We start from the raw sequence: 15,942 nt of genomic DNA on the forward strand, positions 1-15,942 counted from the left end.
CCTGTGGCACTGGGGTCCATTTTAGTCACTGCCCCTGACTGACTCTGTAACTTCTGCAGTAAGCTCTGAGTGCCAGCAGCATCCTGAACCACGCGAGATGCTGCAATACCATGAGAAGTCACAGGTTGGAAGAGTCCTGTGAAAGTCTCACCCACAGGGTGGATATTGCCATTTTCACAGAGACGGCTCTCAGGAAACTCAGCAAGGGGGTGCAGGTCTGTCCCACGCACCATCAGCTTCTGAATGGCAGGGCAGAGCTGTTTGTCTGCAGAGGGGGAGTGCCTGCTCGGCTCCTCGTAGGACAGCGACCGTACCACGCCCTGCCTAACAGGAACATTCTCTTGATGCTGCTTATTAAGTGCTTCTGAGACATCTGGCTTGTCTTGTTTTCCAAACAGTGCTGTCAAAGACAAGTGCTGTGGTTCAGGATCCACATTCTGTGAGGGGACAAAGGAAAAGTGTAAACACAGGTCCCTCATGCGTAAGTTACATTAAGTGGCAACAATATTTAGCCAGCAGTATTCAAGGAAAAGCTGCGAAAACTGCTATGCTCTTTTTTCCCCAAAAGGATTTTTAATAGTTTTGTCACATAGGGAGGGCAAGAAGACTGTTGTCAAGCTGCTAATGTGGGAGAAAAATCAGTGAATCTGAGATACAGCAGTGGCTTCGCTTTAAATATCATGAAAGAGCATCTTCTTTTCCAGCCATCAGTACAGTATTAGTAAGACTGAAATCTGCCCATGTATGATGCAGGGACACTTATTGTGCATCTCCTGGTCACACCTGAATTCAGTTTTGAGGATTTTGCAGTGTGATTTGGCTTGAATATACATCAAGAGATTTTTCTTTATTTAGATTAAATGTTTCCACCTAGAAAAAACCAAACACGAAAACTGTGGTCCAGCAATTGCCTAGATCAGCTTGTGATCAAAGCAGCACTTGGAATTTCTTTGTTGCATCAGGACAGCGTGTCTGTAGTTCACATGGCTCCACATCATATGGTGGGGGTTGGGGAGCTTGGATAAACCAGATTAGTTGTGCATTAACATCATTCCTTACAGTGGTTCCATCTACAGTTCTTGCACTGACCTGACACAAACAGCTATTCCTACACAGTCACTGGGTTACAGCAGCACCAGTCAGAGAGCACACAAAACATTTCACCTTGCTTTGCTGAGGGATCCGTTGATGCTGATTTTCACTAGGCTTCACTGGAATGGGTTTGATGAGGTTGGGGTTGTTATAGATTGCAGAGGAACTGGTTATTTGTTTTGGCTCTGAGCAGGTCTTACACTGCAAGAGAGAAGTGCTTTTTAGTACGTGTGACAGTGGCTTTTCCCTTAGCTCTCAACTATAGTAAAATACAGACATAACCAGGTATTCAATAATCACAAACACTAGTTGCAGCACTACTTATGAAGTATTACGCTACTGGAGGAACTGTAACAACTGCAACCTCATTTTCTGAAACCACAAGGCATAGAAAACATGAACACACTTGATCCCCAGATTTCCCTAGTCTGAGGCTTCCCTCTAACCCAGATCCCAGTACTCCTGCTTTTCCTGCACTTACAACAACATAAACCAATTTTTTCAAAGCACCTTAGAAACCAAGCAACAGACATGCTTTTCCTGCATCAACAGACAGCTGGAAGTAGTTCAGATCCATGAAGGATTAATGTGCCCATAAAGAACAGTTTAAATGCTTTTGTTAAAAAGTGGAATAATAACTCAAACGCTTCTACATAAATCTTCACACTGTGGGAACTTGGAGGATGCACATACCTGTGCAGAAGAATAATTAAGGATTTAATCAATTTGTAGAATCAGTATGTTTTCTTATTAAATATGACAATATTAATAAAAATATATATTAAAAAATGGGCTAAATTAACCAGAAATCAGGGACATGGAATGAGTGACATATGAAGAGAGAAAGGCACGATTGAATTCAGGAAAAAACACACAGAAAATGCTGCTTGAAAGATAAGCAGTGAATGGAAAAGGAATAGATGAATAAAATGCTCTTACTTACATTGTAAAATATAATCAATGAAACTAAAAAATCATTGGGTATGTAAGGAATGCTACTGTCAGTAGAAAAGAAAACAGCATAATGGAAGTCATTGTCACTTGATACAATTGAAACCAAGAAACTGGAAAGATTTTTTAAAAGAATTATCTTACAAAAAGTTAATTCCATCCAACAATAATATTCATGGCTAATTATCTGAATTTGATGGGCTCTAAATTTTGTGCCTCAGGACAAACAGTTGGGTAAGGAATGATCAATTCTGGTTTCCCATTCTTTCCTCCAAAGAGCCAATCTTGGGCATGACTGGGGACAAAATTCTGGACTGGACAGACAACAGAGTCACTGCTGTGTGATTATGAAACTGCCAGTGTCCTCTCCAGAACCTTCCGAGACAAACTCCTCAGGAGGCAAATGTGCCAGGCGAGAAAATAAGCCTCACCCTCAAATACACAAAACTGATCATTTAATCCATCTCTGACACCTTCTGCAGCAATAAAGGCAGACACACTGGTTCCAGGGCTGCTCAGTAAAGCAGAACTTGAGAACTCATGAGGGCTTAAGAAGCTCTAGGAGGTCCTGAATTCCTTCTTTGCAACATTTGTCCTCAGGAATCCGAGTCTTCTGAGGCTCGTGGGAAAGGCTGGAGTGATGAAGACTCCCTTGGTGGGTGAGGATCAGGTCAGGTAGAATGTAGCCCCAGTTTGATCTATACTAAAACGAGTGAAGATAATGTTCTTGTTCAAGCTGGACAGATTCTACATGATACTACATAGACCAAACCCACACTTCAGAAAGATTAGCTTTTTTCTCCCAAACTGCCCTAATGATGCTGCCCTTGCTTCAACATGCCTCCCCCTTATTGCCACTTTTCAGCATAACCTTTTGGGCAAAAGCCATCTAAGTTTTGTCTTCAACATGACAGACAACATACTGTTGAATATTTCATGACTTCTGCAGAATTTAAGTAATTCCCTTATTTCCTCAGAGTGTTTTAGGAGGCTGAATCTTCAGAACCCACAATTACCTTAGATTCCACTGTCTTACCCTGCATGATCACAGAACTGAGCATATAAAAACGAGGTGAGAAGCACTTACAGTTTAACAGAGTTATCACCACCTGAGCATTTTTCAGACAAATGCCTGGAGGATGGCATTGACCTGACTTGGTTTCATCCCTGCGATTTGATAACAAGGCTAGTAGGTTGGTATCAAACACAGAGAAGTATGTTGAGGAGGAAAAAAAAAAGCCTGTGATGATTTCAAAAGAATCTGTAACTATTTGAGCTCAGAAGATAAAGCCACTTTGGCAGATGGGGAGCATGGCCTTGCTGATGAGTACGTTAGGAGCACTAGCATGACATTTTAAGCAACTGTCAGGTAGACAGGTAAAGATATCAGATGCCATCATCAACCACCTGCAAAAAGCTGCATGAAAGAAATGTCACCACGCTCTTTAGTGACAGAGCAGGAAGAGTACTCATCAGCTACAACATTTGACAACTACTACATCTTGCCTCACAGGTCTGTCCTTTAGTTATGTGTCTTGTTCAAAGCTATGCTCATACAAAAGATGCCTAAGAAGTCAACAAGTTCTAAGATCAAGTCAAAGAAAGGCTCAGCAACATCGGAACAAAATTAGGTGCACGTGGTAAATGTGAATCAGAAATAGCAAGACCATCACTGAGGATGTTTTGGCAAGTTAGGTATAGTTAGAGACATTTGAGGCAAACTGCTCTGTGTTGTGAGATTTCATAGTCTGCCTGTACAATATGAAGGTCAAGCTGAACAGGACCTTGCCAAAGGAAACAGACAATGGGAAGCATGGTACCTCAGTACTGCAGTTCTCCTGAAACAAATACTATGTCTCATCCCATTCTCATGCTCTGTGGCAAAAACCTGACTTTGTGAGCTGCAATGTCAAGGACAAGGAGGAGATGCCAGCAGGTCTGATACAAGGTAGGAATGTCAGCCACACCTTGATGGAACTTTGAAGAACTTTGCAGACAGATGTATGTGCCAAGTGACAGAGTGGGCTTTGAGGTTCTCCAAGTTCAAGTGCAGAGCTAAAAAGCCTTGCAAACTGGGGATTTCTACCTAGCTGATGTAAAGCAGCCATAAGATGATATTAACAGCCACATGAAGTGTGCAAAGTGCTTAGCAGAAGAGAGTAACTAAAGAGGACAAGAACTGTCTCAAAGAAGAGCAGTAGCAGCAAGGCTTGCCAGTCAGAGCCCTGCTTTAGTGAGACATACAGAAACACTTCAGACTGTTTTAAGTCAGTAGTGTAGACTCTGCATCATCCAGGCTATGTCAGTGTTCTCAGGAAAGCCAGACCTCGTGGATCACACCATCAAGTCTTTCACAGAGTCAACAAATCAAAGGCTAAGGCAGCCAAAAACTTGGAACTATATTCCTGTTTGGGCAGGGCAGTACCATTGGAGTATTTCACTGAAAGACAGGGAAGATGCTGCCAAAAAACAGAAACAGAAGTCCAGTGGTCATGCTTGCATGCCACCAGAAATTATGTTCTTATCAAATGGTTGTGTGTCTTTAAGCAATGAAGGAGGAAGCTTCAGTTATTTTGGGTACATGAGGCAGACAAAGGACATGCACCTCATCTGACCTTTAATGGATCAGAGATGGTGTGGTACGTGGGTAGATGCTGTCGAAGAACTGTGGAGCACAGAGCAAAAATCAGAGCTTGTCCTGTGGTACAAGACAAGGCACAATGGATAAGGAGAAACACATTCTGTCATGCTTCATTCTGTACCCATGCAGCTCTTCAACTGTTCATCTCCTGGCTGTCACTGAGGCCAGCTAACACCACCTTTCCTTACCAGAGATCATGAGAAGGCAAGTGCATAAGAAGTATATTTTTCAAAATATATCGTAGTGGTTTATCAACTTAAAGCTCCATTAATTAAAAAAGGAGGGAGGAGACCGTGTGTTTTATTCTGCATGTAACCTCTAAATGTTTAACTTGGGAACAAGATACACCCTTCAAAATTAGTTACACTCTTAACAATTGAGCAAAATTCCTTAAAAGTTCTGAAAATTTATATTCTTGTTCCACTGCTTCCAATGCTTAAAACACTGTGTTCACCAAAAGGACACAGAATTCAAAAAGGAGAACAGAATTTAACCACAGATTTCAGCACATCAGCATCCTAAGACATAAGACATACACACTGGCAACACAGCAGACATCAGAAAGGAGCCAAAAAGGCACAACTGCTCTGAAGCATATTGACATTAAGTACAAAAATGGTTGTCATTGCCTTTATTTATCACACTCATTTGAAATTTATATCACTAACAATACATAAAAATCCCACATATCCTGTTTTTGGACACTCCTAGCACTCATGTCCCAGATGAAGAGGAAGTTTTCATGTTATTCTTTTATTTCCTTGGCAATCCCTTAAATTCAGAGAGATTAAAGATAAAGTAAGAAGCAAATTTGCAAAAGATCTTATCTGCAAGGGAAGAAGTCCTAAAAGCTATTATTTAAACAACAGAATTTCCTCTCCTTTGTCCTGATTTTCTGTGGGCTAATGTTGAAATGGAAGGTAACTTCTGTTAGATTTATTCCCTCATTTTTACAGAATCTGAACAGCCTAATATTTTTCCAGTTTTCTATTTACAATATTTTAAAGGTTTTTAAATGAAAACCTCTTAAACACCTCATAACATCTCAAATCACACTCTCTCATGCCAAGACCCAATACTGACTCAGTACTAAAACACAGAAGAGATCCCAGGTTTTTGAAGTGTTTGTCCACTATCAAACATTTAATGGCTCTAAGCTTCAAAAGAAACTATCCCCCAACAAAAAGGGCTACATTTCACCATAACTCAAATAGTTTGCTATTATCTTTTTCTGAGGGTTTTATTAGCAGCTACGTTTCAGAAAAAAATAAACATAAGAAATTCAAAGAGAGAAAAAGTGAAGAGATATATGTATTTCTAGACTCAGAACACTTATGAGCTTTACTGTTGCATGACAGCACATAAGCAATACAGGAAACAGCAGCAGGAACCTGCAGGCTCTGTAACAATTTGCAGCTTATATATGAATAGTTAAAATTATTAGATTTTTATTCCCCAAAGTAAAACGCTTTTGATTGCTCAATAATAGAGAACATTATTAGTCCATTAGTTACTTCTTTATTTAGAAGCCTCAGAAGACCAAAGCAGCACATGGGCTGAAATCGTACTACATTTCAACCTTTTCATTTCCTTCCATTAGTGTCTGAAAGTAGCTAACAACCACAATTAAAAGCAGTAACATCTCTGTCAAAGGTCTCCTCTGAATGAAGGCATTTGTACAAACCACAGAAACTGTTTCCAGGTGAATACTTCACCCAGAACGAGGGCACAACTTCCAGCTGCTACACAATAGGCACAGGAGCTCCAAAGGTCAAAATGAAAGCAGATTTATACATGTTCTTACCCTCGACCACTCAACAAATAATCCATCATATACATGTTCTCAGTCCAGAAGTTTTTATCGACAGCATTAACTTATTTTGAGTCTTTAGCAAATTCTGTCAAAACCTTTCTACCAGCGACTTCTACACAACGTGAGAGCACACTGGCCAAGATCAGTTTCACTTTTGAGTAAAACTATTCAAAGCCAAGCCAAACCACAACCAACCCTTTTATGTTTCAAAAGGTAAAGTGTGAGCATGTTGGCATCAGAATCACAGAATCAGTTAGGTTGGAAAGGACCACAATGGTCCAACCTCCCTGTTCAAGCAGGGCCATCCTAGAGCACATGGCTCAAGACTACATACAGAAGGTTCTGGAATATCCCCAGTGAGGGAGAATCCACAACCTCTCTGGGCAACCTGTTCAGTGCTCAGTGACTGCACAGGAAAGAAGTTCTTCCTCGGATTCAGGTGGAACTTCCTGTGCATCAGTTTCTGCCCATTACCTCTTGCTGTATTGGTTTCCACAAGTCAGAAGAGTTTGCTCCATCCTCTTGGCACTTCCTGTTCATGTACTTGTATACATTAATGATGTCCCTCTCAGTCATCTCAAGCCTGAACAGCCCCAGCTCCCTCAGGCTTTCCTCCTAAGTGAGGTGCTCCAGTCCCTTCAGCATCTTCCTTGCCCTCCCCTGGACCTGCTCCAGGAGCTGCAGGTCCCTCTGGTACTGAGGAGCCCAGAACTGGACACAATCCTCCAGGTGTGGCCCCTCGAGGGTAAAGTACTGCTGAAAAGAAATGCCCTCTTTTTATAAACAGCAAGTCTCACCTTGGTATACTCATCTTTGGCCTTGGTAAGCATCCGTAAGATATCCACCTCTTTGTTACTCGCAGAATTCACCATCATTGGGGACACTCCTGTTCCCATGCCCTGCCGTGCTTTGAACTGCTCCTGCTGAGTTAGGCTGAAAGTTGGAGGTGAGAGGAGAATATACAAGACAAAACAACAGACAAAATATAAAAAGTTTAACCACAACTACTGTACAATAATTAATCCAAACTCAAGTATTTTTATTTTCCCCCATTTACATTAAAACGTGTAAAAAAACCCAAGTCTATTAAAAGACCTCTATAAAACCATGATTTGACCAGGCATGAGATTAATTTCATCCAACCTTGAATACACTGGATCATAGATTAAAATTTCTGTAACTGAGTCACAATGTCTATACCCAGAAGGAACAGGGAATTTATAGTGTTATTCAGTTCTGCTGCTGGTGGAGGATGGCAAACACACACAAATCAGGCATTAACTGCTAGCAAATGACCAATTTCCTGCCCCAGCTGTTTTATTATTATTGTAGAATGCTGAGAACTAAAACACACAGCCAACTGGCTGAGCAACAGGGTATTTTTTATCTATATGAAATACTGCTATTATAAACCACTACACATGGTTAACATTTGCATGAATCCTCTGAAAACTAGGTTTTATTGTAGTAAATTACCAGTTTGAGAGCACCTAATCACCATCAACTGAAACTTGAGCTAGTTAACTAAAATGAGCTGTCAAAAACAGGGGTTTCCTAGGGTTCACTGCTTATTTCTGTAAATTCATCCCCATCAATTATTTCTTGGGTCACAACTGACTCATTTTAGAGCTGTAGGATATACAGCAAAACCAACAAACTCCACTAAACAAACCCCTGCTGTTGTCATAGTCTGTGTTTCACAATGTTTTGTCACAGCAAAATGGAAAGCAGCAGGTACTACTTAAAAAAAGACACACAGAGGAAACATGACTACCTTCCCATCCTGTACTTGATTATAAATCCTATCTGGAACATAGTGGTAGAAGAGGTAAAGCACTTTGCTCTGAATCAAGATGTGTGAGGAGGAGCCTGGTGTGAACTTGTACTGCAGGGGACATAAATGGGCTTTTGGGCACTTGACAACTTTGGCAATCAAACTTGATGTCACTCCCTCGACATGCTTCTGGCTACACCAGCTGCTAAGACTGAGACAGATGACCTGAAAAGGAGATTCACTGGTCTGATGGTGCCTTTCCACTGGGCTCTGTTAGTACCTAATGCTGTCAGCTTGACTCTATCCACTTCCCATGGCTTTTCTTGGGATGACAAAGACCTGGCTCTACATCATCCCTCCTCCTGGCCCCTACAAGGTTCATGGCACAGTGATATATCTAACCCTATATACCACAGGCAACTGGTACATCCAGTCACTGCCTGTTCCGATCCAGCCACTTTACTATGCCCTCCACATTATAGCTCTAAAACATTTAGATTGCATCTGCTGATAAAATCTGTAAGGCTTCAACCCCTTCCTCCTCCAAGCAAACATGAGGCCCTGAAGGACACAGTTACAAGAAAAGGGTCATTGCAAACAAGCCCATCCTTAGGCCCATCCGAGGGCAGAGCAGAAGACAGAGCCCTGTCCATCCAGGACACATGAGGAAAGCAGTGAGAGTGGAAGAAACTAGCCATGACATTCTTAGATTGAAATACAGCTCAGAATACAGTTCTGTGTGAAATCTTAACCTCCAACTTGATTGCAAAATTGACTAACATGTATAAAATAACATTTTAATGTACATGGAAGTAATGAATTCAAAGCTAAATGAAGTCTTGCTTTGTACTCCAAAAACAAGGTGAATTTTGTACATATCATTAAGAAATGAGGAAGCAGGAACTGACCCAGGAGGTACAAACAGGACAGAACCCACAGAAATTGCATTAATACAATATGCCTTCATGATAGCCTGCACTTACCTTGATGCAAGGAAAGAAAAGGTAACAGAAACATTAACAAACAAAATCTCCCCAAACTGAAAAATAAATGAAACCCCCAAAGAATACAATTCTTCAAAACAGATCTCTGAGTCATCAGGAAATAAATCACATCAACTGTTACACTCTGATGTAGCTGGAAAGCTACACTACAAGTTATGAAAAAGGACTGCAACAGAGTGACTTATTTCTGATTATACAAAATGCAGGTGTGACACTTTACTTGCAACAAAGTCTGCAAATATAGGCTTAAAGTAGAAAGGTATGATCATCCTAGAAATATAATGTGCATGTATGTACAGAAATACATACATAAAGAAGCACAAAAAGTCTTGTTTACCCATCACTTACTTTTTCATGAGCTCTGCAATTCTTTGGCATTCTTCCTTATCATAAAACCAAATCCCATATATGGACACTGTAAATGCACATCAAACACAAACTATGAGCATCTTCTCAAACAGCAATGCTACCTGGTAGATATTTACAAGTGACCTGTAAAGGAATTTTAATATTTAGTTCTGTCTTATGTTTTCCCCATGTATAAACACAAAATGACCCCTGAGAGCAAACAAAATCATACAAGATCAAAGGCACATCTCAAAGCATGTAAATTACAAGCTCTTAAATATTCAGTAAAGGCAAAGGTATTCGATGCTTTTCTTCAGAACACTAAAGTAGTGGGATTTTTCTTTAAAACCTTTTTCTCTGTCATTTTCTTTCAGTTGCCGTATCATATCCATCCAGTGACAATATGTTGCAGGGAGTGTTGGACCCGGACGAGAGCAAGATCTGTTTAGTTTTCAGCAACACTCAGGTCTACCATACATCAAAGTTGCAGTAGTACAAACATACCTCTGCCTCCCTGGAGATTTCCTACAATGCTGCCCATTATTTCCACCACCAAAGAAGTAATTCTCTGTAACCAAGCCCAAGATTAGAAATGGCTATCTGAGTTCAGATCTCCACTAAAGTTAAGTGCCTGCAGTAACGACAGATTTGAATTTCCTAGTAGCTCGAGACTCTCCAAAGTACACCCTGCTAATGAAACCATAATGGAACTGCAGTTAGTGCAGGTGCCACAACCATCCTAAACAAGAAGCTTTTTTCCACCCATGTTACAGAGCTCTGATAAAATAGCCTAGGAATAAATCTACAACACTGTGTCAAACCAATCTGTCCACGTTCGCCAGGGTAACTGTCCTAGATTTAACCTCAGGCATCTGCTGTGACAAGGGGAAGGCAGAAGCACTTAAAGGCTTAACACACACAGATCTTCCTCCCTCTATCACCACAACCTCGTGACGTCCACGCTGCATCCAGCGGAGAGGTAGCTGCTGTGTTTCTTCTTCTTTCCCCCTCCTAACCCCACGGCAGGCAAGAGTTTTTCCTTAATCTTACTAAGGAATGGCAGTTCCTAACATGTCTTCAAACACAGTAGGGGTCAAATTTCATTTTGAAAGCGTATAAATGGGTTGAGGAGCTACTTAAAACCAACTGCAACACTGACCCTGATGATGCTGTATTTCTTTACATTATCAGGATCCAAAAGCACTCCCTCCTTCCATTGCACAGAACCAAAAGCATGACATGTGAAGTGCATGTTGGCTTTGCTAATGTTTGCAGAGAGCACAAATGTACAGCTGCTTGTAAGACACAAGTGTAGTACTTTTCTCCATTCCCCCACAATTTTTCAGCCACGTGTTGTCTTCTGTATAACTAAAAATGGTTCAACTGTTTAATACAGCACACTGATGAAAAGTCTAAAATATCCCACAAACCAAGAGACACCCTGTAGACATAAACCAATTAACTGTTACAAGATGTACTGTCGTTTTTATGATTAACTTTTGAAAAGTGTGATGATTTCTATTATTTACAAGGAACATAATATGCACCTGTGGCTCTACAAATGTGCAACATAACAGCTGAACTGCACAAATAATTCAAATATTCAAATATGCATCTAAATACACACAATAGTCTCATTCCAATAAGCATCCAACAACAAACTGCAAACCTGCAGAAAAGGGCGTGAACAAATCACAAGGTTCCAAAACACCAACCTGCTATGCATAGCTACACAATTCTGGTGAAACCTATCTGAAAACTTGCTGTCCAGATCACAAGTAACCTCCATTCTTCAATGCAACAACACTGGAAGCAGCCTCAGAAACCCAGACAAGGCAAATTTGTCTTGATCAAGATTCTTCTTTGTTATAAACGAATCTCCAGTGCAGAAGAGTTCTGATGAAATTTTGGCCATCTGCTCCATCTTCTCAATTTTTTTTTTTGTCTGCCACAGCTGGTAGCATCATCAATATGCAACACAGGTTGAACAGCTTCACCAGTTTTTGGCTAACTGATCAAACATGTCATAGACTATTTAGGAATATCTAATAAATTTGAAAGCTGACAGTCCCATGGTAATGCTGCAGAGCTTCTGGCCATTCAAAAAACAGCAGAAGCAAAGCTAGTTTTCCTCAATTCAGTGACAAACACAAGCAAACTGTCTGACTACCAGTATGAAATCTCAGATTTTACAGAATTACAGTTAATTATTTGAAATACAATTCCAACAAATGGTTGGACTCAATGATCTTAGAGGTCTCCTCCAATCTTGATGATGAATCTAAATGCACACTCACTTCAGCTCACACAGAACAAGGACACTGGGCCTACCCCACCAAACCAAACCACCATCCAACAGTGTATCACATCTCAGCTCCAGCTTTTAGTCAGGATACAGCAGATCTAGAGACCTTTAGCCTAGATGTTAGCTGAGCTTCAAACCCACCCACATTTTCTTTCTCACCTCAGTTAAATGGTCCTTTCAGCTGAAACCAAGCTAAGACCAAAGCCCAACATCCTCTGAGCCAGTCGATAGTGAAATCTTTCAGAAGTGGACAGTCCTACTCCTCTTCCTTACACACTTCTCCTGTATGTCCAGAACAGATGAATACTTCAGAAACAGGCTGAGAAATAATCACCTAGCTGCTCCACTCGTGGCAGCACAACATACTCCGAGCCCTTCCATGCACGTGAGAATGAGGTACCAGTGAGAAGGCAATAACTTGGTGGAAATCTGACCTGCCTGGAGAAACCACAGCATAAATTCACACTGCAGTAGTATATTCTGCTATAATATGTATTTAAGGGGAAAAGTGTTAATAGTAACAGTAAGGATGTGTATTAATGGTATCATCTTGACTAATGATCAACACAAAATGGCAACACAAGGGTGTGTCTGTGTATGACAACACACACAAACTCACACCATGAAGGGAACCCAAGATGCTAACAATCTGTAGCTGCCAAGCTAGGAACCTGGCACACTCAGATACACACAATACCAATTTCACTGCAAGCTTTCTACCAGCATGAAAACACTGCATGTCTTACCAGGATTAAATCTAAACAGGATGACTTTTATCTGCCTTCCCTCTCTGTCAGACTGTTTGACAGAACGGAATTCCTGATGCAAGTATCATCTGTAGAGTGGCAATTTCACTAAAATATTCACATGTTAAAAATGAATCATGGAACAGCAGAGGCACAAAGCAAATTCTTCTACTGCCACACAGAAGAGGAAATATTAAATCACTTTTTGGCCCAGCTTCAGCCATAAACTATCCCAGAAGAGATTATTGTCAAAAACAGAAAAAGCCTATATCAAAGTCAAGTATCTTCTGCTAACCAAGTGAGCCACCTACATGAAAAGCAGCTAACAAAAGCCCAGTAAGCAGAGCTACTTTCATACTGACAACATGGTACATGTCTATTCATTCTCCTTCAGGAGTTCCAAAGTCATTTACTACAAGAAAAGAGATTTAGCAAAGAATTGGTAACAATAAAGGAAAAATATAGCACCAAAGTTATGATGTTGTTAACAAGATTACACAAAACTAGAAGGATATAATGCAGCTCTCGAATCAACAAGATCCAATTAATATTGAATGGGAATAAGTTAAATAAATTACTTACATACTCTAATTGAAATTATTAAATATCAAGGGCTATCAGTCTTAAAAACTTTTAGAATTTGAAAAAGGTAAGCTACTCACAAACCAAACCCGAGAAATTTTAACAAAACCTCTGAGGCTCCTTTAATAGCTCAGTGGTTGGATTGCAGGAAGGACACTATTTAAGTTTTAAATCACGACTTCAGAGTCAATTCTACAGCTTCCGCCTCACCATCTTCATTTCTTGGCTACAGATTTCTCCTGTCCTCACAGACACTAGAGCACTCAATACTATTTATAAGCAGAAGCTGACAGCTGCTATCTAGCAGAATTGTAGATAACAATTTCTAACCTCTCAATATCTGAAGCATTTATTTAGTTATTATGATGATGCAGAATTTCTTGTCAACGTCAATAATCCATGGTAAGTATTCTGTTAAAAAGAAAAGCATTCTCTGGGATTGTCTGTTTTACTCTTCAACCTGCAGGTATTTATCTGGATAGACAACTCCCTTAGCAAAGTTTTGGTTTCAATGGACCCAGAACACAGGATTTTGAAGCGACTGCTCCACAGACTGCACAAAGTATTTAAGCTTGGTAAAAATTAATATAGAAATAACTAGTGACCAGAGAGTCCCCTATACCTAGCAACTGGTTTACACTTGCTGGAATTAAAATTAATTAATTAATTAATTATTAAAGTTTCCTGTTTTATTCTTGATGTCAAGTTTCTTACAGCCCTTTATTCCCTACATATGATCTAGACCCTAGCTCCTGAATATGTAAATCCACACTTGGCTATATTAAAAACCACTTTCTGTATGCACATCTTCCATGGCAGCCAGACACCTTTATGCTGGTCATCTTTTCTCTTTGCTGTCCACCATTCATGTAATAGTTGACCCTTCAGCAAACCATCAATGCTTGCATTTCTTTTTCTAGTACTTCTTAAAACACTGCAGCCTCCAATTTGCAGGACCTACTGAAAAAGAACCAAAGTGGGTTATATCCACAATAATAGTTTTTAATCTATGAGTCATAGAACCATCAAGGCTGGAGGAGACCTCTAAGATCATCGAATCCAACCATTAACCTGTCACTGCTGTAACTCCTAAACCATATCCTCCAGTGCCAGATCCAGACACCTCTTACACACCTCCAGGGTTGGTGACTCCACCACCTCCCTGGGCAATATTCCAGTGCCTGAACACCCTAACAGGGAAAGATTTTTCCTTTCCTAACATCTGAGTCTCCCCTGCCTCAGCTTATGACTGTTCTTAATTTGAAATATGAACTAAAGCATGTCATGGTAATTTTGTGCTCTTCTCCTGCAATGCAAGTGGGTTCCTTTTGTCCATGATGTTTACAACTACAATACAAACATGCGATGCTCCTTTCACTTTGCTCAGTGGTACAGGAGATTGCCTGTTGAAGCTCTACATACTGCTCTGCAGCATGCAGCAAGAGAAGACTGCAACTAATTTGAAATATGAACTAAAGCATGTCATGGTAATTTTGTGCTCTTCTCCTGCAATGCAAGTGGGTTCCTTTTGTCCATGATGTTTACAACTACAATACAAACATGCGATGCTCCTTTCACTTTGCTCAGTGGTACAGGAGATTGCCTGTTGAAGCTCTACATACTGCTCTGCAGCATGCAGCAAGAGAAGACTGCAACAAAGGAAAGAATAAAAAAACCTGCAGCTGAGGCAGCTGCACACTGTCTTAGAAAGCTGAATTCCATCTCTGATGCTGCCCCAGAGATGTTATGCAATGAGATACAAGCTGTGAAATATCATCTGAAGTGGCTGCACTGACTGTGTGAACTTCATTTCCCAGTGTTTGATTTGAGGTCCTAGCCCTGTGTGTAAGATTCGAGTGCATGACCTGCAAAACCACCAGCTACTTATGGACCAATGGAACTGAAGCCTGTAAGAAATGGTTTTGAACATAAGAATAATATACTGGGAAAATTTGGCTTCAGTAATTAAAGTCAGACACCCCTTATTTAACTGGTCTCTGTAATTGTAACTGCTCTGCCCTAGGATCCCAGTTTGTCAAGTGGGCAGAATAATAGTTCTCATCTGAGCAACGTGGAACAGTTCAGTTTGCTCATCAGCTATCAGCTGTTATATTGACTGTTACTGCAGAAAACAACCAGAAAAAAGCAATTCATAGTTCTGTTCCTAGTACAGAACTTCAGTGGCATGGGACAATGCAAGAGACATACATACCAGCCATGAGAAGAGGGAAAAACCAACTGAGTAGCCACTCCTTACATGAATACCATCCTGACTATCTGATAACTGCAGCAAAGTCCTTATTGCAAAAGACAATCACATTCTAAAAATCCATAAACAAAAAAGAGAGATTGCACATGCAGCCTTAAGTTTGGTATTTGCTAGTTCAGGAGTCTTAAAAGTCCTTTTAGATCTCAAGAGCCTTAAAGTTCTTTCAAACATGACATTTCGCTTAGGTATTTATGTACTTAAAACTAAAACACTAGAAAAACCTTAAATGTTATCCTATTATACCATATTGAGAGTAATGCAGGTCATCAAGAGGACTGGAATTTTTAGGTCTCTTGCTTCTCTACGTTGTGCAAAGCAGCACAATAGCAAATATATATGAACCAAATGTGTTGTGTTTGTTACTGGAAAATGGAAAATGGAAATTCAGCTTAGATATATATATATATATATATATCT

General features: G+C 40.2%; 1 protein-coding gene across 1 annotated transcript in view; it reads right to left on the minus strand.

The window, feature by feature from the left end:
- DCP1B (decapping mRNA 1B) overlaps positions 1-15,942 on the minus strand; it is a gene marked incomplete at its 5' end in the record, with an annotated part of 42,940 nt that overhangs the window by 9,186 nt on the left and 17,812 nt on the right. The window contains 4 exons of the mRNA XM_009079036.1: positions 1-437; positions 1,165-1,293; positions 7,295-7,430; positions 9,624-9,690. The exon at positions 1-437 is cut by the window's left edge and continues 408 nt beyond it. Coding sequence (XP_009077284.1) covers positions 1-437; positions 1,165-1,293; positions 7,295-7,430; positions 9,624-9,690 — 769 coding nt within the window. The remainder of the gene's footprint in view (positions 438-1,164; positions 1,294-7,294; positions 7,431-9,623; positions 9,691-15,942) is intronic.

Source organism: Acanthisitta chloris, unplaced genomic scaffold (assembly GCF_000695815.1).
Source record: "Acanthisitta chloris isolate BGI_N310 unplaced genomic scaffold, ASM69581v1 scaffold29467, whole genome shotgun sequence".
NCBI classification, from domain to species: domain Eukaryota; kingdom Metazoa; phylum Chordata; class Aves; order Passeriformes; family Acanthisittidae; genus Acanthisitta; species Acanthisitta chloris.